Source organism: Lathamus discolor, chromosome Z (genome assembly GCF_037157495.1).
Source record: "Lathamus discolor isolate bLatDis1 chromosome Z, bLatDis1.hap1, whole genome shotgun sequence".
NCBI lineage: Eukaryota > Metazoa > Chordata > Aves > Psittaciformes > Psittacidae > Lathamus > Lathamus discolor.
Window position 1 is genome coordinate 53801128 of NC_088909.1, and position 24439 is coordinate 53825566.

A 24439-nucleotide genomic window follows, 5' to 3' on the forward strand; every position below is an offset into this window, starting at 1 on the left:
CCAGGCACCTTTTGAGAGAGAAGGTGTCATGTCTGCCACACCTGGGCAGACATGCCCAGGAGAGATGTGTGGGCAGATACATCCACATGCCTGTCAATATGGCACTGGGATCTTGCCTGGGGACCTTCCTGTAAGGAATAGATAATTCAGGCTGAAGACCCTTTAAGCCTCTGCCTGCTGTGCTTCAAATGAGTACTTAAAAGACAAAGGGACATTTCACGGGTACCTTATTTATCTCATTTTAGAGAAACTCTCTGAGGAAGTAGCATGTGTCAGTGTACTATCCTGCCTCCAATATGGACAGGAATCCAAAGGCTAGCCACAGAAAATACCAGTGCTGCTAGTGTGCATATCTGATGAACATTTTATTAGTTGGTAGATCAATTATCAGCAGTGCCAGAGATGCTCAGTGCCTCAGATTACATGAAGTTTCAACTCTCTCTTTCCAGCAGGGTGGGGCTGTCCGCAGTTCAGGAGGTTTCACAGCCTTTGCTGTGTTTAAATTTAGGGCCAGTGCTCTTTAATGGTTTTATGAATGACCTGGACACAAGAATAAAACACATATCAAGTCAGTTTGCTGATGATAGGAAATTAGGAGGAACTGTGGAGTCCTGCTGTGGTAGAGAGGCCTTACAGAGAGATCTGGATAGTCTAGAGAGTTGAGCAATCACCAATTCTATGAAATGTAACAAGAGTGACAGACTATCCACCTGAGATCATAGAATCATAGAATAGTTAGGGTTGGAAAGGACCTCAAGTTCATCTAGTTCCAACCCCCCTGCCATGGGCAGGGACACCTCACACTGAACCATCTCACCCAAGGCTTCGTCCAACCTGGCCTTGAACACTGCCAGGGATGGAGCATTCACAACCTCCCTGGGCAACCCATTCCAGTGCCTCACCACCCTAACAGGAAAGAATTCCCTCCTTATATCCAATCTAAACTTCCCCTGTTTAAGTTTTAACCCGTTACCCCTTGTCCTGTCACTACAGTCCCTAATGAAGAGTCCATCCCCAGCATCCCTATAGCCCCCATTCAGATACTGGAAGGCTGCTATGAGGTCTCCATGCAGCCTTCTCTTCTCCAGGTTGAACAGCCCCAACTTTCTCAGCCTGTCTTCATACGGGAGGTGCTCCAGTCCCCTGATCATCCTTGTGACCCTCCTCTGGACTTGTTCCAGCAGTTCCATGTCCTTTTTATGTTGAGGACACCAGAACTGCACACAATACTTCAGGTGAGGTCTCACAAGAGCAGAGTAGAGGGGCAGGATCACCTCCTTCAACCTGTTGGCCACACTCCTTTTGATGCAGCCCAGGATACGGCTGGCTTTCTGGGCTGCGAGCGCACACTGCCAGCTCATGTTCATTTTCTCATCGACCAACACCCCCAAGTCTTTCTCTGCAGGGCTGCTCTGAATCTCTTCTTTGCCCAGTCTGTAGCTGTGCCTGGGATTGCTCTGACTCAGCAATCAGGCAATGTTGGTTATATTTATAAACTGGGGCATGAGAGGCTGGAGAGCAGCCCTGCAGAAAGAGACCTGGGGGTTTGGGTTGATGGCAAGTTGAAAATGTTTATGTTTTTTTGTTTTTTTTTTTTAGGGAAAACCATTTTTTTGAGTCAGCAGTAGTGATGTTTTACTGTTCTGCTTTTTACTGTTTACTGATTTTCTGTTCTGCTGTGATGCTGAACTTGGCTCTGGCATTGCACCATGTGCATCTAACAGAGGAGGGAACTAAGAAAGATTTTACTGAGGTTTTTAAATTTCTGGTGAGAACTGACCTCACTGCCCCAGTGCAATATGTGCATCTGTCTGGCTGTATTTAACATTGAGCCTTTCAAATTCAGCTTCTCTTTTTTGGCTTTCTATGGTTATGTTCAGCTCACCTGAAAGACTGTGGTCTGGGTTTGTATTGCTCCATTATATTTGAATTGTTTTCTTTGGTTTAGCATTTGGGAAAGCATCACTCCTGCCTTCAGCCACCAAATCTCTGAGAGGCTCTAGCACTAGACTCTATTTAAAACTAAAAGCCGTCTGTGCAATTTAAAGCAGAGAAATCAAGCAAAAGAATCTTTTCAGATAGATATAGGATTTTGTAGATTATCAAAGAAGGGCCAAAATAAGAACCACAAGGACCAGCAGATCAAGTGTGAGTTCAAATTTAAAGCTGAGTCACTGCTAGCATCTGGGTCCTAAACCAGATACACCAAAGGAGCAATACTGGATGATACCCTGGAAAAGTCCCAAATGTTGTGTTAATCTCACTAAATTCCCATATTCCAGGGCACTGTCTTGTTTGTTCTATCAAGATTTCTGATCTCTTCAAACCATAATCAGAAAACATCCATGCAGGTATTTTCGTTTGTCCCAGACTTGCTTCTGTGATCATCTTGCTAGAGGAATATAGAGACTGGAGTCAGTCTGGCTGTAACTTGCCTCCTCCCCAGTTTAGAGCTGTTTTGTAAAGTAGTTTGGTGACTATTTCTGCTTCTTTGCAAAGCATCACTTATAGCTGATGTCTATTGCTGTGGCATAATTAAGAAGTTCTGCCATGCTTATAGGAAGCTGTGAAAGGGTTGTCTTTCTAGTTTACTATTAAAAAGCTGACAACATTACTAGCAGTGTGCAGGGCTCAAAAATCAAGACAGTCTGCAGTGGAGCGCTTTTAACCTAAAGCTACGAAGCACAGATAGGCACTTATTGTCAACGAAAGGAAAAGAGCCTGTGTCAAAACCATCTATGCCAACAAGCTTGACATCATGCTAAGACATAGACCACAAATTAGGATTCATGTCCCAGTCTGAAGAGGTTTTGAGCACCCGTTCATAGTGACATCACTGGGAGCTGCAATGCTAGAGCATCTATTCACAACAGGCCATTAACTTAAATGAGAGTAAAATCAGTAGAGGTTATAAAGCGCTTTACTGTTAGTTGTATGACAGGTGGTTCCATCAAAATGGTGGGATCAGAGTACTGCAAGGAAAATACGGCTTAATCAAATTACTGCAGCTGTTACATACTGGGGTTTTTTTTTCTTTTTTTTTGGTTTGGGTTTTATTTTTGCATATAACAAATTCGTTGGGAACAAGACATATGGAACTCATGCCATTTAAATATATGTTGTTATGGACCAAGGGGCTAATATTTGCCACTATCCATAGTTATGTAACTAGCCAAGAGTCTGTAGTATGAATACTATGACAATGCTCATGATGAACATGCACAATAATGACAGTTTCTAATTATAAAAGCTTTCCCCAAATAGAACAAATTATTCTCTTTCCTCTCTGTTTTGACAAACATATTGCAAAGAATGAAATGAATCCCATCTTCAGGGCAAGCTGGAGGAAATCCACTAGATCTGAATTCTTACTGGGGTAATGCTCAATGTACTATAGTCTGCAGAAAAATCAGTCTGTAGCCTGTATCACAGTACTTTGTAGAGGAATCAGCACAGCCAATTTGATCTTTATTGAGGATAGCTGCTCATGTTCTGTGTATAGGATTTATAGTGGCTGCTGTAAGAGCAGCAAGACACAGTACGAACACCGGATGTAATAATGTCCCCATTTTGTGTATTCTTCCAGAATTACATGAAGAGCATTCTAGTCTCATTTCTACATGGCAGATATCTATTAGTAACACTGTATCAGATACCCAGCTGTTTTCCACTGAAATGCTTTAAACAGAGGTTTGCAGGTCAGGTGGATAAGCCCTCACAATTTCTTGTATTAAATTACAAGAAAAACAAAGGAAACAAAAACTCGGATATGTATTGTATCAGTCAGCTCACCTTTACAGGAGGTTCTCAATGTCTTGCAGGAAAACGACTGCTGTATGTGTGATACTACAGAGATCTTGATGAACACATAATACTGAAGGAAGCTTAAAGCTCTTAATTTTTCCAGTGCATATACCTGGCAGTCAGTACAGTCATCTTTCTTAAAGACTGCATCCCACAATAATATGTGGAATATATAATGTTACAAATATGGAACAACCCTGTACTACATTACTCATCTGTGAGATCTGGATAAATTTTGAGTAAAAATTTGCACATTTTCAAGGAGCTGCTGACACATGTCTTTAGAGTCCAAAGCAGCAACTTGCCTGGCACCTTGAGAACAGAGGCATGCACAAGAATGTGTAACACAATTAGATGTTGAGAAAGCATTTGTTGATTTGAACACTATAATAATAGTATGATTTATACACTGCAATGAAACATACAACAGTTGCTAAGACATCTGCATTTCTCATCCACATCTACTTACTTCTGTCATTCCCTCCCATCAGATTCCACTCAGCCTACCTTATTTCAAATTTGAGAGCCTTTTAAAAGCACCCCTCCCCAGCTACAAACTGGCGTGTAATCAACCAAGGAGACAACACTGCAGAAAGGAATTCTCACATAGCTACTGATGCCTGCCTGTATTGTCTACAGCTGTAGTAGTGCCTACAGCCTGACACCACCCACACACTGTGTAAAAAGCAGCTATAAATAAAAAAGTTGTTGGGCAGAATCTAAAATGAGTATGAAAAAATACAGATGAAAATAAGGATGCCTAAAATGATTGCCAGATTAAAATCCTGTATCTGCTCCTCTTTCTAAAACCAAGATGCCCTCATTGCATTGTGCTCCCCAGAGCCATGAATGGCACTACCCTGCCTGAGCTCCTGACAGTTCTCATGAAGTTTACGACTGCTGAACCAAGTAATTGAACTAACCAGCTTAACTAACTGTGGCTTGCAATAATGTGGTGCCCCTTCATCCGAAAAATTAGTATGTTTCTTTCGAGGGAAAGGAGTGTAACTTGGCTTCCCATGGCATGTTGCTAAACTAGTCTCTGCTATACTCCATATATACTTCTGTTAAACTGTTTTGCTACCATGGGCAAGACAATGTTATATGATTTATTTTCACCAACAGGGATGTCTTTCTTTCTTTTTCTTTCTTCCTTCCTTCCTTTTTCCTTCCTTTTCCTTCCTTTTACTTTCCTTTCCTTCCCCTTTCATTCCTTTCCTTCCCCTTTCCTTCCTTCCTTTCCTTCCCTTACTTCCTTCCCTCCCAACCTCCCTCCCTTCCTTCCTCCCTGCCTCCCTCCTTCCTTCCTTCCTCCCTCCCTCCCTCCCTCCCTTCCTTCCTTCCTTCCTTCCTTCCTTCCTTCCTTCCTTCCTTCCTTTTCTTTCTTTCCTTTCTTTCTTTCCTTTCTTTCTCTTTCTTTCTCTTTCCTTCTTCCTTCCTTCCTTCCTTCCTTCCTTCCTTCCTTCCTTCCTTCCTTCCTTTCCTTCCTTCCTTTCTTCCTTTCTTTCTTTCTTTTCCTTTCTTTCTTTCTTCTTTCCTTCCCTTTTCCTTTTTTCCTTTCCTTTCCTTTCCCTTTCCCTTCTTCCTTTTCCTTTTCCCTTTCCTTTTTCCTTTTTTCCTTTCATTTCCTTTTTCTTTCTTTTTTTGTCCATTTATTTCCTCTCCCTCCCCACCTCCTTCCTTCTTCCCTTCCCTTCCCTCCCCTTCCCTCCCCTTCCCTTTCCCTTTCCTTTTCCCTTTCCCTTTCCCTCCCTCTTTGCCCCCTCTTTTTTAAAAACTTTATTTCTCTCTCTCGCCCCCTCTGTTTTCTATCCCTCTCTCTCTTCCTTCCCCTCTCTGTCTTTACTACAGACCTGTGTAATAGCAAACCTTTCCTGATTCCTGGAACAGGAATACAAAGACATTTTTGGAGACAGGAACAAAATGCAGCAAAAATAAGTACCCTGTTCAGACTGTCTTTTCTGCACAGTGAGGAAATGGAAAATTAATGTAGTTTCACTGTGAGCAGACAATGACAGTGGCACAACAGCCCACGACTGACCAATTTTCGGAAGAACAAATCTGAGAATTAAGGGCTGATTTGAGCCTCCTGTTGAGCTGGGACTGCATCACTGTCTGTCTGATCATGTTCTAGCATGGTGCGTGCCTTCTTTTCGTGATTTCATCCTGTATATGTATTACTGTTATTCACCTCCAGTTCTTTTTAATGTCGACTTTTGATTTTGAAAGCTTCTCAGGGGGAAGCGAAAAATAGCTCTTGGCATATGGTGATTACAGAGAGATTTAATAAAAAAGCAAAAATTAGACTTCTAAAACATTGAAATACTAAAGTTTTGTATGTGAAGTCATTTTCAATGTCTTGACATTTGATTTTTCAAGCTGTATTAATTTTATGATGGCATATTTGAAAACTATTAGTAAGAGCATTCTGTCCCTAGAAGAATGAATAGAAAGTATTTTCAGGCTTTTCAGTGTTAATTTATCTTCTTTACTTTTTTGTTCTTTTCCTTCCAAACAACATTTTTTCCTACAGAAGTTAATGCATTATCCACACAGAAATAAAAAACATACCCCTTGTCCTGTACTACTTCCATTTGCATAGTACTACATAAATGAATTGCACTTTTTAGATAAATTAAATTACACTTTCCTTCTTCGGACAGTTTTCAGTTTCAATAGAGTGAATGATAAATGCCGCTGGCCTTGCTCATGAAACTAGCAGCAGTGGATCAGCCTGCATGTCTGAAGCCAGTGTACTTTGATATTATTTAATGATGAAAAATAAGGACAACCTAGAGCTTTACCTGCTTTGCCAAGGCAGAAACAGGAAAAAAACATTAGTGCAAATTATCACAACAATTTCTCCTAGTTTTCAGTTCAAGAAAAGGTGCCTCAGCCACTGGAAGTTTGTGTTAATACAGCAGAGTTTTATACAACCCCCTCACCAACCTCCACCTAGCCAACCTTTCCTCTGAGCTCACCATAGACATCAGACATGTCTCCCAACTTCAGCCATCCAAAAATTTAACAGTACCACGAGATAAAATTGCCTGGAGACTTCCTCTATAGTCAAAGGAGATACATGTCCTGACATCCTGTCACCTGTGTTAAATAACCCACTTTTGCGCGATTTCTAGAGTATGCTTCTGGAAGTCAGAGGTTGCTTCTTGACAGAAATTTCCACACATTTCAGTATAAAATTTGTCTCTTCTCAGGAGTTTATTAAGGATTAGGATCACTAGATTTTTGTTGCAGCAGGGAGGAATCAACACGACCATTGTGATCAATAAGCACGATTTATTTATTGGGCTTCTACCTTCAGTTAATATGACAGTGAATATGCAAATACTAGGCACTTGATTGGTTCTGGCACAAATAAGGCATTGCGTAAGCTCATTATTTTTACAGTTAAACTGTGTACTCTTATATTCTCTATTTTTATGTGCTTATCTTGTTTATTAGTTAGTGTCCTTGTCTGTAATTGGCCAGAGCATGGAGCTTCCCTCCAGATGTCCCTCAGTTCCTCATTATCTGGTGCTAGTAAGTCTACACCATTCTCTAAACAAATGTTCTATTTCAGCTCGTTGATGGGAACATGACCTTTTTCTGTTAGCCACTTCTCCACAGATTTTTAGATAATTCTGCTTCTTTCCAATTCAATCGTATCCTTATGATTGTGATACTGAAGGTTTATATTTCTATTAAACACCTTATCAAAGATGCTCCTTTGAACTCTTTTGTTCTTGATCAGATACTGCTAGCTGTTGTCCTACTTGTTTTCAGCTATGAACTGCAAGGTCCAAATTGAAATACTGTGTTACCTGTGGCAGATGATTCTGGAAAGAAAAGCATTTTCTGAAAAGTTTCTTGAAACTTTTTTCTGTTGCCAGATTCCCTTTAGAGTCCCAGGAATGTTACATGCCATTTTAAAAATAAGCTGGTGATTCATTTTAAGTACAACAGAAAGTTAGGGTACCAGAGATTTTATTTGATTACTTAACATTAAATCCTACCAATCTGGGTGAGTCACTGTTTCTTTTCACTTCTCTCCTACTCTTTCATAGCACAAGTGCAGACATCAGGACATTTTACGAGAAACCATCATCTGTGGGCTGCTCATTTCAATGACTTTTTCTTTTTTTTCCTAGTTGTTTTTCAAGATGTCCTGAATGTCATGTTTTAAGGATAAGGATTCCTGAAGGGCCAGAAATTCACTTTCCCACCCCCCTCAGCTCTTGTATGCAGAAAGCAAAGGTCTTTTTTAAAGTAAGTGTCATCTTTGGTTCAGCCTCTATAAATCTTTCGGGCTGTAACTTGAAAAGGCATTTTTAGCTGAACAAGTACTTAACTATGTGTTCCACTGAGAAAAATCAAACATGCTCTTAAAGTTAACCATATACTTACACAATTTTCTGATTTAGGTTGGACATGAGCATTTCCTGAAACAGGGTTTCTAATTGTTTAACTTAGCAGAACTTACATCTCTTGCCCATCTTATCTCTTTCTTATTAGTTCTCACATTAAAGACCATGAGTGAATCATGAATTATTCCCACTGCATCTGGTTGCTGTATTTATTGTTGCTCTGATGTGTGTGACTAAAAAATAACACTTATTTGCCCCAAATTTCACATTTTCCACATAAATCAGTCCAATAAAACATGTATTTCCTTTCCCTATAAACTTTGCTTTGCTTCTAATTTTAGACTACCACAGCAACAACACTGCTCAAGGTGTAGACATTTTTTGACACTTTTATTATAGATCAGTACTTTCAAGCAAAATTTCAACATGACATTCTCAATGTTTTTTATTTGTTTGCAAATTTACTACAGTTCTACAACTGAAATGTGATCTAGACATCATCATGCTTAGTGATGCCAGACCTCTCCCTGCTTCTCATACACATATACAGATGAAGTAACCTGTTCACTCACTTTTTGTTTCCTCAAGCATTAACAAAGCAGTAAACTCAAAAATCGGGATATGTAGTATTTTAGAACAGCATACTTGAAATTACCCTAACATGATTGGACTCCCCGACATTGGACGCATTTAAGATTCAGCTGGACAGTAGTGATAGGACAAGGGGTAATGGATTCAAACTTAAACAGAGGAAGTTTAGGTTAGATATAAAGAAGAAGTTCTTTACTGTGAGGGTGGTGAGGCACTGGAAGAGGTTGCCCAAAGAAGTAAATGCTCCATCCCTGGCAGTGATCAAGGCCAGGTTGGATGGAGCCTTGGGAGACATGGTTTAGTGTGAGGTGTCCCTGCCCATGGCAGGGGGTCTGGAACTCAATAAACTTAAGGTCCTTCCCCACCGTAACTAATCACTCCTTCCTTCCAGCGTATCAAACTGAACCACACAGCTTGGTGTCATCGGCAAACTTGCTGAGGGCGCACTCAATCGCACTGTCCACGTCACCAACAAAGATGTTGAACAAAACCAGTTCCAACACTGGCCCCTGAGGGACACCACTCATTACTGGTTTCCAGCTGGACATTGAGCCATTGACCACAACTCTTTGCATGCAGCCATGCAGCCAGTTCTTTATCCACTGTGTGGTTCATCCATCAAATTGATGTCTCTCCAATTTAGAGACAAGGATATTGTGTGGGACAGTGTCAAACACTCTGCACAAGTCCAGGTAGATGACGTCAACTGCTCTACCCCTGTCCATCAGTTCTGTAGCCCCATTATAGAAGGGCACCAAATTGTTCAGGCAGGATTTCGCCTTAGTGAAGCCATGCTGGCTGTCACCAAGCACCTTGTTTTTCATGTGCCTTAGCATGCCTTCCAGGAGAATCTGCTCCAAGATTTTGCCAGGCACAGAGGTGAGACTGACTGGTCTGTAGTTCCCTGGGTCTTCCACTTTTCCCTTCCTAAAAACAGTGGTTATATTACCCTTTTTCCAGTCGTCTGAAACTTCATCTGACTGCAATGATTCTTCAAACATGATGGACAGTGGCTTAGCAACTTCATTCACCAGCTCCTTCGGGACCTGCGGATGGATTCCATCAGATCCCATGGACTTGTGCATGTTCAGGTTCTTAAGATGGTCTCGAATCAGATCCTCTCCTACAGTGGGCCTAGGGTCTTCATTCTCACAGTACCTGTGTCTTCCTTTCAATACTTGGGTGGAGTCCTGGGTTCAATAGTAGCAGTCAGTTTTCTCCGTCTTAGTAGCTGGTGCAGTGCTGTGGTTTTGACTTTCACCCTGGGAATGGCACTGATAACACCGATATTTTTAGTTGCTGCTTAGTAATGTTTACTCTGACCAAGGACTTTCTGAGTCTCATGCTCTGCCAGGGAGGACTGGAAGCCAGGAGGGAGCAGGGACAGGACACCTGACCCAAAGTAACCAAAGAGGTATTCCATACCACAGCACGTCATGCCGAGGATACAAACTGGGGGCAGTTACCTGGAAGGGCTAGATCACTGCTTGGTCGGGCTGGGTATCAGTCAGTGGGTGGTGAGCGGTTGTATTCTCTTCCCTTGTTATTTCCCTTATCATTATTATTATTGGTGGTAGGAGCAGTGGTTTGTGTTATACTTTAGTTACTGGACTATTCTTATCTCAACCGGCGGAGTTACATTCTGTCAATTCTCCTCCACATCCTTCCAGGAGCAGGGGGAGGAAGCAGGGGGGAGGAGTGAGCAAGCAGCTGCTGGCGGGACTTAAATCACGACAAGTGGTCAGAGCATTTGCCAGTGAAGACTGAGGCAAAGAAGTCATTCAGAACCTCAGACTTCTCCAAATCCAGGGTAGTCAGTTCTTCAGATAGGTTCCAGAGATGGCCCACGTTGTCCCTACTCTGTTTTATTTGCAATGTACCTATAGAATCCATTCCTGTTATCTTTCACATCCCTAGCCAAGTTTAATTCTAACTGGGCCTTAGCTTTCCTAACCTGGACCCTAGCTTCCCAGACAACATCCCTGTATTCTTCTCAGGCTGCCAGTCCTAGCTTCCACCTTTTATAAGCCTCTTTTTACCTTTGAATTTTCCTCAGCAGCTCCTTATCCATCCAAGGAGGTCTCCTGGCCCTCCTGCTGCACTTCCTTCTAGTTGGGATGCAGCACTCCTGAGCTTGTAGTAGGTGATCCTTGAATATCAACCAAGAGTCTTGGCCCCCCCTGCCCTCCAGGGCTATATCCCATGGAACCTTACTAAGCAGGTTCCTGAAGAAGCCAAAGTCTGTTCTCTGGAAGTCCAGGGCAGTGAGCTTGCTACACACTCTTCTCACTGTCCTGAAGATTTCGAACTCGACCATCTCATGATTGCTGCATCCAAAGCTGCCCTGGAGTGTCACATTTCCAACCAGCCCTTCCCTGTTAGTGAGCACAAGGTCAAGCATGGCACCTCGCCTAGTCAGCTCCTCTATTACTTGCAGAAGGAAGCTGTCTTCCACACAACCGAGGAACCTCCTGGGTTGCTTGTGCCAGGTAGTACCATCCCTCCAGCAGGTATCAGGGTGGTTGAAGTCCCCTGAGAGGACAAGGGCCTGCGAGTGTGAAGCTGTTTCTCTCTGTCTATAAAGCACTTCAACCAGAGTCCTCTTGATCTGGTGGTCTGTAACACATCCCCACAGTAATGTCCCCCATAGCTGTTCTCCCTTTAATCCTGATGCAAAAACCCTCTGTTGACTGTCCCCAGGCAGAGTTCCATACTCTCCAGCCTATCCCTAACATAAATAGCAGCTCCCCATCCCCATCTGCCAGTCCTCTCTTTTCTGAAGAGCCTATAACTTTCCATTCCAACACTCCAGACATAGGAGCCATCCCACTATGTTTCTGTGATACCCATTATATCATATCCCCATAGACGTGCACACATCTCTAATTCCTCTTGTTTGTTCCCCGTGCTATGGGCATTTGTATAGAGACATCCAAGAGTATTAATCAAAATTTCTGGTTACTCATAATAAATGACAAAGTGGGAATAATTTACTGGCCATGAATTATACAGATCCAATACTATCACTTTATTTTCTTAAATGAGAAGAAAAATAGAAAGAAGAACAGCCTTTTCTGTAGGGCTCCAACATGTTTCCTTTTAAGGGTAGTCTGGAGAGGATTGTTGTTTTATACCAAACATGTTTATGTTTTATGCCAATTCAAGCCCTGGTTTAATACAAAAATATGTAATCTTCACAAATTAGAGTTCATACCTAGACATAAGGTAGCTAAGAATTCATGGAAAACATGCAATATTGTGAGAAATTTAGACAGAATTTTAATAAATTTGCAATCCAGTTTTCAGTTTTTGATTCTGTCAAAACAAGCATACAATTCAGTGCATGCCACGAATATTTCAGGTTAATGACCTTCCCAACTCATACATAGTCCAGATACCTCAGAAAAGAACCCTCTATTAAGAAATCCATCTTGAACTGCAAATCTTTGAGGAAAGACAGTATGTTTTCAGAGTTACTTACATTTTCAGCTGGTAGTAGAAACATTTCCTTAAATATTTATGGTAGCCACACCATACTTCTGCAGCTTGCTCCTACAGATGAAAGTGATGAGTTAGCTAGCTCTCTTCCACTGCCTGACACATCATAGGAATTTAAGATGGAACTTCCAGTTCTTAAAACAATTAAGATAAATTCCTTAATAAGGATTTAATAATAAGAGAATCAGCTGGTGGACTGGAAGACTTGAGGAGTGCAGGACAGTACAATAAGAAAATGAAACAGGTACCAAGTGAATTTTTTGGTTATGCATGACCCATTAGCTCCAAGAGAGACCAGAGTACAATTTATCTGTAAAACAAAGCTTTATTCAACAGAATATCTGTAAGGTATGGGCAATCAATACTTTGATTACCAAAACAATTACCTGATTGATTAGCAGTTCTATAGACCTGGTGGTTTTCCTGTCCATAAATGATCAGGATCAAGGGGTTTCTTTCTTGTAGACTATCCTGTTTCTTAATAAATCCTGCCTTGTGCTAATTTAGTATAACCTTTCTCTATATACACATAGTAATACCTCTTCCCATCTAATTCTGGACTAATTTCCTAATTTTGCTATATCTAAGACTGACACATCAAGCAAGATGGCAATGCACAGGCAATTTCTTAAAAGAATTAAAATCCATGATAGAGGTTATAGGTCTCAATTCCATATCTCAAAGTTTACACAGTCTACGATGAGTATTAATATTATTTTCTTTTTTCTGATTTTTTTTTTTTTTTAATATAAAGGAATTACTGTCTTCCCACAAGGTAGTTTTTAATAGAGTTTGCTTCCTGGCTTTGTATTTGTGGTATTAAATACTGATGCCAATAAAAACCCAAGCATGACAGTGTCCCCATAGTGAGATTTCTGAACACTGCTGTAATACTAGCAACCTCTGTAAGCTAAAAGCAGCATTTTTAGAATTTTAAACCAGATGGATTTAGCTAGTTTAAAGGACAAATGTATTATGTAAAATCTTGCAGAAAGGAGATCTATCCAACCCTGTTATTTTCATGTGACACACAGACAACTGTGATGTTCAAAGTCACAAAGGCAGATAGGTAACACCACACCCACTGTATTTCAGTAGAAATAGGTGTTCAACCTTGGCTTGTATCTTTGGAACTTCTCTTTTAACTATCACTCCTTTTGGTTCCACAGTACCCTCTTTCTTTCAAACTTAGCTCATGGTATTTTATTTCCTTTATCAATTTCAGTAGGTGAATTACCTGACTATGCAGGAACACAATAAAGGCACCTCCAGAGCCAGCAGACAATACAGTGATGCTTGCTATGATATTAATATGTTAGATTAATTCTGAACTGCTTGAAACTAGGTAAGGTTGAACTTTCTGCCAGCTTTGTGGAAAACAGAAAACCTCTATTATTTTCAGCTTAAAGAGAAGAGACTACAATAGCCAGCCATTCTCTTCTTAAAGGCAGTTGCTTGCCAATATCAATATTGATTTTTCAATATTTTCAATATTTTATCAATGCCTCACACTAGGCCATGCTGCCCAAGGCTCTGTGAAGCCTGGCCTTAAACACTGCCAGGGATGGAGCATTTATCATTTCTTCCGGCAACCTGTTCCAGGGCCTCACCACCCTCACAAAGTAAAGAGCTTCTTCTTTGTATCTAATCTGAACTTCCCCTGTTTAAGTTTAAATCCATTACCCTTTGTCCTATTGCTACAGTCTCTGATGAATTTTCCCTCTGGCATCCTTGTAGGCCCCCTTCAGATACTGGAAGGCTCCTATGAGGTCTCCATGCAGCCTTCTCTTCTCCAGGCTGAACAGCCCCAACTTTCTTAGCCTGCCTTTGTGCATGAGGTGCTCCAGTCCCCTGATCACCCTCATGGCCCTCCTCTGAACTTGTTCCAACAGTTCCATGTCCTTTTTATGTTGAGGACACCAGAACTGTACACAATACTCCAAGTGAGGTCTCACAAGAGCAGCATAGAGGGGCAGGAACACCTCCTTCGACCTGCTGGTCATGCTCCTTTTGATGCAGCCCAGGATACGGCTGGCTTTTTGGGCTGTGAGTGCACACTTCCAGCTCATGTTCATTTTCTCATTGACCAAAACCACCAAGTCCTTCTCCGCAGAGCTGCTCTGAATCAGTTCTCTGCCCAACCTGTAGCTCTGCCTGGGATTGCCCCAACCCTGGCGCAGGACCTTGCACTTCTCATTGTTGAATGTCATGAGGTTGGCATTGGCCCAGTTCTCAAACATGTCAAGGTGCCTCTGGATGGCATCCCTTCCTTCCAGCATATCAACCAAACCACATACCTCAGTGTCATTGGCAAACTTGCTGAGTGCTCACTCAATCCCACTGTCCATGTTGCTGACAAAGATGTTGAGCAAAACCGGTTCCAACACTGATCACTGAGGGACACCATTCATTACTGGTCTCCAGCTGGACAAAGAGCTGTTGACCACAACTGTCTCCATGTGGCCATCCAGCCAATTCTTTATCCACCAAATCATCCATCCATCAAATTTATGTCTCTCCAGTTTAGAGACAAGGATGTCGTACAGGACAGTTTTGAACGCTTTGCACTCAGTCCAGGTAAATGACATCAACTGCTTTGCCCCTATCCATCATTTCTGTAGCCCCATCATAGAAGGCAACCTAATTGGTCAGAAAGAATTTCCCAGTAGTGAAGCCTTGTTGGCTGTCACCAAGCACCTTGTTGTTTTCATGTGCCTTACCATGCCTTCCAGGAGAATCTGCTCCAAGATTTTGCCAGGCACAGAGGTGAGACTGACTGGTCTGTAGTTCCCTGGGTCTTCCATTTTCCCCTTCCTAAAAATAGGGGTTATCCTTTTTCCAGTCATTGGGAACTTTATCCGATGGCTGTGATTTTTCAAATATGATGGCCAATGGCTTAGCAACTACATTCACCAGCTCCTTCAGGACTCACGGATGGATTTCATCAGGTCCCATGGACTTGCGCACATTCAGGTTCCTAAAATAATCTCGAACCTGATCCTCTCCTTCACTGGGCAGAAGGTCTTCATTCTCACAGTGCCTGTATCTGCCTTGTAAGACTTGAGTGGTGTGTCTAAAGCACTTGCTGGTGAGGACTGAGGCAAAGAAGTCATTGAGAACCTCAGCCTTTTCCAAATTCAGGGTAGCCAGTTCTCCCAATAGCTTCCGGTGAGATCCCACATTATCCCTAGCCTGCTTTTTGTTAGAAACATACCTATAGAAGCCTTTCTTGTTATCCTTGACATCCCTGGCCAAACTCAATTCTAACTGGGCCTCAGCTTTTTTGATGTGATCCCTAGCTTCCTAGACAATGTCTCTGTATTCCTCCCAGGCCACCTGTCCTCATTGCCACCTTCTATAAGCTTCTTTTTTCCTCCCAAGTTTTCTCAGCAGTTTCTTATCCATCCATGAAGGCCTCCTGGCCTTCTTGCCCCATTTCCTTCTAGTCGGGACGCATTGCTCCTGAGCTTGGACGAGGTGATCCTTGAATATCAACCAGGAGTCTTAGGCTGCTCTGCTCTCTTTACCCCATGGAACCTTACTAAGCAGGTTCCTGAAGAGGCCAAAGTCTGCTCTCTTGAAGTCCAGGGCAATGCGCCTGCTGCGTGCCCTTCTCACTGTCCTGAAGATCTCGAACTCCAACATCTCGTGATCACTGCAGCCAAGGCTGCCTTGGAGTGTCACATGCCCAACCAGCCCCTCCCTGCTGGTGAGCATGAGGTCAATCATCACATCTCTCCTTGTTGGCTCCTCTATCACTTTCAAGAGGAAGCTGTCTTCCACACAATTGAGAAACCTCCTGGTGAACCTGGATGTAGACACCACCTGCACTCTCCTATGGGCCTTCCAGTTTTACAGTTGACAGCTTTTCTATCTTGTATCTACCATTTTGAATGGAACAAGAAAAATACCAGGGTCTAGAAAATTTTTCCAGCTGGGAGAAAACTAATGATGCAATACAGGTATTACTTATATATTGTCAGTGTACATAAATTTCTTTTCTGAAGAAGCTCTTGATTGTCAAATGAGGCTTTAGTATCAACATTTATGTATAAACTCAAGTTTTCTGTCTGTTGGTACAAACCCCTTCTGTCTTGAACATGTGGCCAAGGTAAATGTCATCTCACATTACTTCGTGTCAATCGAGTATATACTGGAAAATTTTGTTTTACCATAGGCCATTTCTGGAGTAATCATTTTTCTTCCCATTTTAATATGTAACATCATATAATCTATGCTTAACAAAATGGCTAAAGATACATAATCCCTTACAGATTTCAAGGTATAATCTGATTATCATTATTAATAAGTGGAAAGAACTTTGTTTAATTTGGTTGCAATTATAGAATCTGCTGCTGCCAGCTTTGCAGTTTTCCTTCAAAATGACAATGGGCTGGTTGAAGGCTTAAGCATAACCTCCTGATACATTTCTATTTTGTTTTTCTATTTTGCTCAATCACTTTGTTTGAGCACCAGTTGTGTGTTGGACCTGCCAGTTTAATCCACAGAAGCACCAGATTCTTAACCAGGAAGTCTTTTGGGCTGTACCCGCTGGACTGCATGGAAATGAGAAGTACTCCTGTGAGACAAAAACACCAAGATCATACTCCCTCAAATTTTAATTCTGGTTTCAGAGAAATCATACCACATTTCAAGATATATTTTCCAAAATTCTGCTGGAAACCAGGGATGACTAATATTTCTTATAACAGTTGCCTCTAGAGAATAAATTTTTCACTGAAAACATTGCTGACAATCACTTTTTTACATATTTTTTTTAACATCTGTGTTTTCCACACTCTGAATTTACAAGGATTTTTTTATAGCATGGTTTACAGATGATTTGCCATACAAAAACGCAAGACATATATTAGTTAATTCACTATTTCAGCTGTCCAGAAGTCTTGCTCTAATTTTAAATACGCAATTTTAAACTTCATTTTCCCATCCTTTTAATTGGGACTTCAACCACTACCTGTAATTAAGAGGTTAATTTTTTACTATTATCCTTAGCTGCATCATCACATCTGGTGAATCAACTCAACTAAATTACTGTTTATTATTCCTATGCAATTCACAGGCCTTATTACCAGTTCAAAGGCCAAAATGTTACGTTTCACCCTAAAAAAAGGTTCAGGGCGGACCTACATATCAGAAAGCTCTTTCTTTTAATGTGGTGGTTCACTCCCAGAATATGGAATTCCATTTTCATCTTAAAAACAAAAGCCCACATGTACACACAACACACATGGGGACCTTTGGAGAAAGTACAAGCAACCCAGTGCCTGGATTTCTAAGTCTAACCAGTGTGTTTATTTTAGGGTACAAGGCTTTGTTCAGGAAGCAGAGCTGATGGAGTGTCTGCTGCATGCTGAAGTTCTTACAGTTTAAGCTGTTATCCTTAATGTACCATTCTCTTTCTTCTCCACTAATACATGTGAAGCTCTGAACTCAGCTTCTTTATCGTAGTCCACAGTACCTTGAGGGACCATTCTTTTACCACAGCAATATAAATTTTAATTAAAATGGGTAAGTCAAGCTTCCCTGATATATACTTAGTTCTTCTCATGACAACACGTCAATAGGATTAAACAGTGCTGTCAAAGATGCTGGTGTTTGATGGCTTTTAATATTGCTACCCATAGCAAGACAATAAATAAATGCCACCCATATTACTTATTCTTACTAGTTTAGTAATTATTTCATTAAGGTTATATTTATGCTGTCAAATATCAGCAAGAAATGCTGGTAAGAACTAGTACATCTATTTGGTGGTAATAAGCTATGCCCAGTGATGGTTTTGAAAGTGATGTTAGCAGTAACAACACCACCAGCTCGGTATGTACTTTATAAGACTTTTCAATGTATGAAACTAATAAACTCAAAGATACAATAAAAATATAAGAAAGCAGCAGCTCGGGCCACAGGTCTACATTTAACAGGCAAAGATCAGCAATACAGTTAAGCAGTAAATACCCTCCCAAGTCACCCATCCATACTTAGAATGAGCGAAAGGGTGGGTTTATATAATTCCCAAAACATCACTTCTTCCAAGAATGACAACTTTGAACATGCCCTCTTCCTCAACACGATCAACAGTCAAGGAGTGATGACAACTTAAACAATGCCTATGGCAGGTTGGCAAAAGTGTAAGTAAATTAGCTTCCAAACCGTATTCCTCTTCGCAACACTGCACTGCAAATCTCTGGTTATAGAGACTTCTTCTGATCTAATTTACACCACAGTGATAGTAGGTTATACATTCCCACTGCTCTTGACAACAGCGTTCTTGCTTTACATTACTGAAAAGGGGTAAGGATACAATCTCCCTATTCACTCTTTAATTCAGTGTACAGACTCTTGAGACATGCTGTGTCTTCTACTTGGGCTAATTTACAGTGTTACAGGTAAGTAACTGGTAATATTATAAGCTTTAACACCACATACATTTTTTAAGCTCAGAACACTGATTGCATCTCCTCCCAGTTGCATAAAACACTTACGAAGGCCAATTAAAAGCATCAGCAACAAGCCTATCAGAACTGCATCTAATATGTGGCTGCCCATCTCCAGCAATGTTCAACACTAGGTTGGATGGGGTTTTGAGAAACCCAATCTAGTGGGAGGTGTCCCTGCCCATGGCAGGGGGGGTTGTACTAGATGATCTTTAAGGTCCTTTCCAATCCCAACCATTCTATGGTTTTGTGATTCTGTGTTGTTACAGACTTTCCCTCAGTATGACAGCAGTGACCCTCCTTCTGCCTAACCAGATTTGTGTTTTTTTTTTTTTTTTTCTTTAAACTAAGGTTTACTTAGTTCCATTGCACTGAAAACTAATGCTGGGAGGTGAAATCAAGCTGTAAGGGGACTCTTTCCAAATATTCTCCACTAGGAAAGGAAATGTTCCTCTTGATACCCCAGACCACAGATGCTCTCTCTAAAGATATTCCTTCCTCTCAAGCTCAAAAAGAGACACGGGTTGACCTGCATTTTCCTACATTATTTCCAGGACTGTTAGCAAACTTCTGGTGCACTCCTATGTTGCTATTTCTTATGTCAAATCTACTTCCTGGTAGAAGCCCACATTTGATCTTTAATGGTGACGTATGGACTAAACATAGATGCCTAAGTTTCTTATCCCATGCTGAACCCCACTGTTATGTCAGCATAAGGATCAAGGCAGCATGAAAGCTTTGTACTGTAAGTATCGTTTCTGGTATTTATTAACTCTAGGTCCATCTCTTTCAGGGCTAACATTGACCTTCCTCTGAGCAGTAGCCACCACAATAAGTAACAATAAAAAGGAGGCCCACATTAACACTGAAGGACTGCACAACTATACCAACCAGCAAAACCCACCTTGTCAGGCAGGCACCTGGGTGGAGTGGGGTATTCTGAGAGGGGACTGCCCAAATCCATCAGTCACGGTCGGGAAGCAGGCCGGAGCAGCACAAGACACAACTCCAGAGCAGCTGCCCAGCTTCCGGCCCCGGGCCCCAGGCGCGGCACTCGCCCCTTTGCTGACAGGAGGCGGGCCCAGGCGCAGCAGCACCCCACACCCGAAATGGCACCGCCCCCAAAATGGCGCAGCGCCGGCCGTTCCACCCCCGGCCCCGGCCCCCGGCCCCCGGCCCGCTCCGCGGACGAAGCCCCGCCCCTGGCTTTGCATAAAGCGGTGCCGGCACCTCCCTTCTCTTACGGGCGGCGGCGGCGGCGCGCGGGAGGCAGGATGAGGCGCATGCGCGTTGTTGAGGGGCGCTGGAGCTGCACCGGCTCGGCGCGGCGAGGCCGGGCGGGGTTCGGTGGTGGCGCGGAGGGCTTAGGCGGCCAGCGCGGCCGGCAGGAGGGCTGGCGGGGCCAGTCGCGGGGCTCGCTGCAGCAGCTGGCGGAGCGGTACGCGGACCTGGCAGCTAGCTACAGCGAGGCGCTCTGGCAGCGGGCGGAGCAAGAGACGCAGAACGCGCGGCTCCGACAGGATAACGCGCGGCTGCGCCTGGAGAACCGCCGCCTGCGCCGCGAGAACCGCAGCCTTTTCCGACAGAGCCTGCTGGGCCCCGACGGCCCCGACCAGGCCGCGACCCCGGTAGAGGAGGCGGAGGGCCTGCGCGCCCAGCTGGCGAAGTTGCAGGAGAGGCACAGCCGGGCCCTGCAACACCTGCGGCGCTGCCGGACCTCTTGCGGGTCGGAGGCCTCGGGATTCGACGACAACGAGCTGGATTTGCTGCTGGAAGAGGAAGAAGACGCACAACAGCCGTATCCCCCCCAGCAGCCGTTAGAGGAGAAGGGCCTGGTGCCGCTTTTGTAGCTGGCCCGGGAGAAGGCGCAGCTAGCAGCGCCGTTCTGAACGGGCAGCGCTGCTGGTCTGCTCGGCCTCGCTGTCAGCGACGGACCTTGGGTGGGGTTGGGGCGGCACTCTTGCACTGCTTCTGGCGAAGGGCGGGCTCCTCCCAAGGAGGGGTGGGAGGGGAGTTGACTGGTTGTTTCTAGATCCCTGTCTCAGATGTGTGACCGGGAAGCAGTAAACGGAATCGGGGACCAGCAGGTTTTGTTGGAAAACTGATGCTGGGAAGAGGCCTGCCATCGAATGCCTCGAGGCAGCAGTTGACATGGAGAACAACCACACTGAAAAGAACAGTTTTGTCTCGTGTCACCTCATAGCATTGAACTGTGCATCCTTTGGGGACCAGCTATGGATCACCTTTGTTCTCTTTGAGCAGACCTCAGTAATCATGGAGACTATCAAAAGATGGCTCTGGCTGATCTTTAGTAGTCTATGTCTGCTAGTGGAGGAACCTCGCACGCTGCTTTTGCACCCGAGTAAAAGTTGGTGATTTGAGTTCTTCTCTCAGTTGCCTGGATGTTTACTGCAAAACAGCATTTGTATCTTAATGATGGGTTTTGTTCACTGTCACATGAATACTGGTTTGAATTTCACACTTTCATATAAAAAACTTATAAAAAAATAAAGTCATGACACACCAACTGGTTTATGTGTGATTTTTAACATGCATTTATTTTGAAGCTCTAGATGAAATACACATCAGGCCTTTGTAATGCACTTCTTCAAACCCAGAGGAGTTTCTTCCTTGAGAAAATCTGCTATTTAAAAGCAAATTACTTAGTATTTTTTTAAGATCTGTGTTCAGAAAATCTTCTGTTTGAAAGCAACTGTTCTAAAGAACTGAGGCATCAGTTGGTTTTGTAACATTTAAAAGCTGTCTGATGCTGTCAAGTTTGGGATTTGTTCCTTAAAGCTTTAATAGCCAAGATGTGTTTCAGCTCAAAGTGACATGAAAAGGTGAAACCCCTGTAAGTATCTTTGGTAATACACCTTCTGGAAAGGGTTGTTTCTACACACAATGTCAGCATAAGCCTCTAGTAATAAAATGGCTATAATGCTTGTTAAACTTAAGCCTCTCCAGATCCACTCCTTCATGTAAGTGCATTTTCAAAATGAAAAACCATTTGGCACGGTGCAGATAATATCTTCTTAATGAGAAGTTGTGGGTGTTGGCCTTAGTGAGAAACTGGATGCGGTGTTTGATTCTTTCATAAGCAAAATATTACCGGAAATGCTTGACTTGATAAATACTCAGGAATTACAGTACCTGAAATATCAGCAGAAATGTCTTATTTTAGTAGCAGTTCCCAGTAAAGCATGAGTAGCCAAGTAAGGTGAAGAATCTGTCAAAATAGTACAAGGTACAGCTGTTAAGGTACAATGCTAGAAATGTGTAACTATGCCAAGCATCCTTTTCAAAAGTTTGAATATTGGCAAAAGAAAAGAGATTCCACACTTTTCTGATACACAAAATTTTTCAATTAAATTTCTGGGGCACTCCCAATAAATTAAGTTTTGTGCAGGAGTACTAAGTTCCATGCAAGTTTATAGAAAGGATTCTTTGCTTTTTTTTCCTGATCTATATAAGACAATCATGCAGATTACAAAACATGGAGGAGGAAAAAAATTAGTATTTCTTTAAGGTTCATACTGATGTGAAGAGTGCTGAAGAAGGAATTTACTTATTTCCTGAAATTGTTTCTTCCAGATGAGCTGCAGTAAATTACTGCTTATTTCAGTCAAGTTGCAAAAGTTTTGTTTAGTCAATCATCAGAGCTGGTTGTTAGTTTGTTTTTGAGATCAAAAGACAAGAAAATACGAGATTTAGTAAATGTCTGTACTAGGCTTCAAAAGTAGTATTTCGCTATGCTGTCCCCCAAATAACGGTTTAGTGGAGGTGGATTTCCCTTATGACACTCGTATGATCCTCGGCTACAGGAAACTACGAATACTGTAGTTTACAGGTAAAGTGAATACACAAGTATATCCCAAAGGATACATCTTTGGAATTGCCTGATAGATTGCAGCATCTACACATCAGAAGTGGTGGAAGAAGTGTTACTACAGTTGTATTAAGAGCTTAAACCTTCCTGTACTTCTGGTTAATGTCCTGTTTTGTCTCCTTTCTGTCCAGTAAACAGTCAAATCTTGAAGTTCCAGGCTTTGCTGCTTACTCGCAAATCTTGTCTTTAATTCTCTTTATCATGTTTTCGACAGTGACAAGTATTTATCCTTCTTTTGTTCTAGTTGTTGTGGGAGTGTCTGGCTTTTTCACTGTCTTGCTGTGTTGAGCCTTTCTTTCTCTGGCCTAAGTGAATGTTAAGTCCCAGGGTTTGAAATAGGATGCATTACAGAAAAAACCTGCTACACTATATTCAGCAAACAGAACCATGCTATCCCATTGACCTTCTTTTTATAATTTTTTTTTTAATTAAAAAATAGTTGGATACTGATTGTTTTCAAAACCATGAATTTCAAGCCTATATGTTTTTTCATGGTTTTGATTCTAGGTATTTAATACCTATTTCTCTGCCACAGGTACTGAAAAAAAGCCACAAACAAACAAACAAACAAAACCAACAAAACACGCTTTTTTGTTTGTTTGTTTGTTTGTTTTGCTAAGGCAAGTTTTTTGAAGGTAGGTAGATTAGTTTCTTGTTTAAAAAATATTTTGCTTAAAGTTAACGTCTACTGAATAGCATTTTGTACTACAGTGCAGTGAATCCTGGAATCCTGGTTTGCATTTGGGTGCTTGGGTGTTTTGTGATTTGTTTAGTTTTGGTTTCCTTTTTTTACCTACATAAAAAGACAGAAGCATAACAATATATAAAACATTTGCAATGATACCTTGCAGATCACCTTTTAAACTGCAGTGTTTGAAATATGAATACATATTCTCTTAACTTTCTTTGATGTGTGTATATATATATATATATATATATATATATATATATATAAATGTATAGAGGACAGCAAAACCAAAAATCCTGTAGTCTTTCACTTTATTATGAAAACAACAAAATTGTTTTCTTTTGTTTCTTAAGAAAGTGTTTGGTCTTAGCTGCAGACTTTTCCTTACCCTTCTGTCCTGTGCCTCATGTAAACAGATGATTATGAAGTGCATGTTAAAGTGGAAGCTATATGCATGACTATGTTAAAACTGTATTAAAACCTTCTGAGGCCCTGATTTTGATGGCTTTGAAACATGTGCATATGAAGAGAGTGGCTCAGTGTTGGTGCCATATTTAATATACACTCTACTGCTCTTCTGGGACCTAATTTAAATTTCATTGAATATTGCATTCTGAAGGAGTCTTTGTCGGCTGTGCTCATCTCCTTGAATATGTTAGAGCCTTAGGGTGGTTTAGCTGCCCACAGAGAATAATGAAATAAATTAAATGTCTTTGTATGATAAACTAATGCCATTCAGAATAGTTTAGTTCAGCTACTTTCCTACCAAAGCAGTCGTCTGTTACTCTTCCCTTTCCGTCTGTCTGACTGTGTTCAGTAACCCCTTTTGGTTTTGTTCACGTCAGCAAAGGCATTTGCAAGATGTATAGAAGGACTTTTCCGAATTTGCAAATGCTGTAGGGTGGTTTAAAGCTGGATTTTTAGTGGTCAGAAATTAACCAGGTCTTTGCTGCGTATTTTTAAGTGATACCTGGTGTCACACTGAGAAGTTTAGGTGTAACCGCCTGGGAACAGTATCATTCTATACAATATCCAGATTGAATTTACTGCCACATTCCTTTCAAAATAAGCCCCCATACCCTTCAGAGAATAATAGCAGCATGTGATTATAAAGCTTTTTCTAAAAAACCTTGCAGCTGGTATTATTTCA

General features: G+C 41.9%; 1 protein-coding gene and 1 long non-coding RNA gene across 2 annotated transcripts; one reads left to right on the top strand and one right to left on the bottom strand.

Annotated features, from left to right (window-relative positions):
* Positions 1 to 380: 380 nt before the first annotated feature.
* On the bottom strand, positions 381 to 19760 carry LOC136004936 (uncharacterized). The gene is made up of 3 exons (XR_010608620.1): positions 19617 to 19760; positions 12241 to 12311; positions 381 to 540 (listed from the first exon to the last, which is right to left on the bottom strand). It is a non-coding gene; the product is annotated as an uncharacterized LOC136004936 (long non-coding RNA).
* Positions 19761 to 19846: 86 nt separating this feature from the next.
* Positions 19847 to 21239, top strand: TUSC1 (tumor suppressor candidate 1). The gene has a single exon (XM_065661944.1). The coding sequence runs from the start codon at positions 19987 to 19989 to the stop codon at positions 20560 to 20562; it is 576 nt and encodes a 191-aa protein (XP_065518016.1). The 5' UTR covers positions 19847 to 19986; the 3' UTR covers positions 20563 to 21239.
* Positions 21240 to 24439: the final 3200 nt, after the last annotated feature.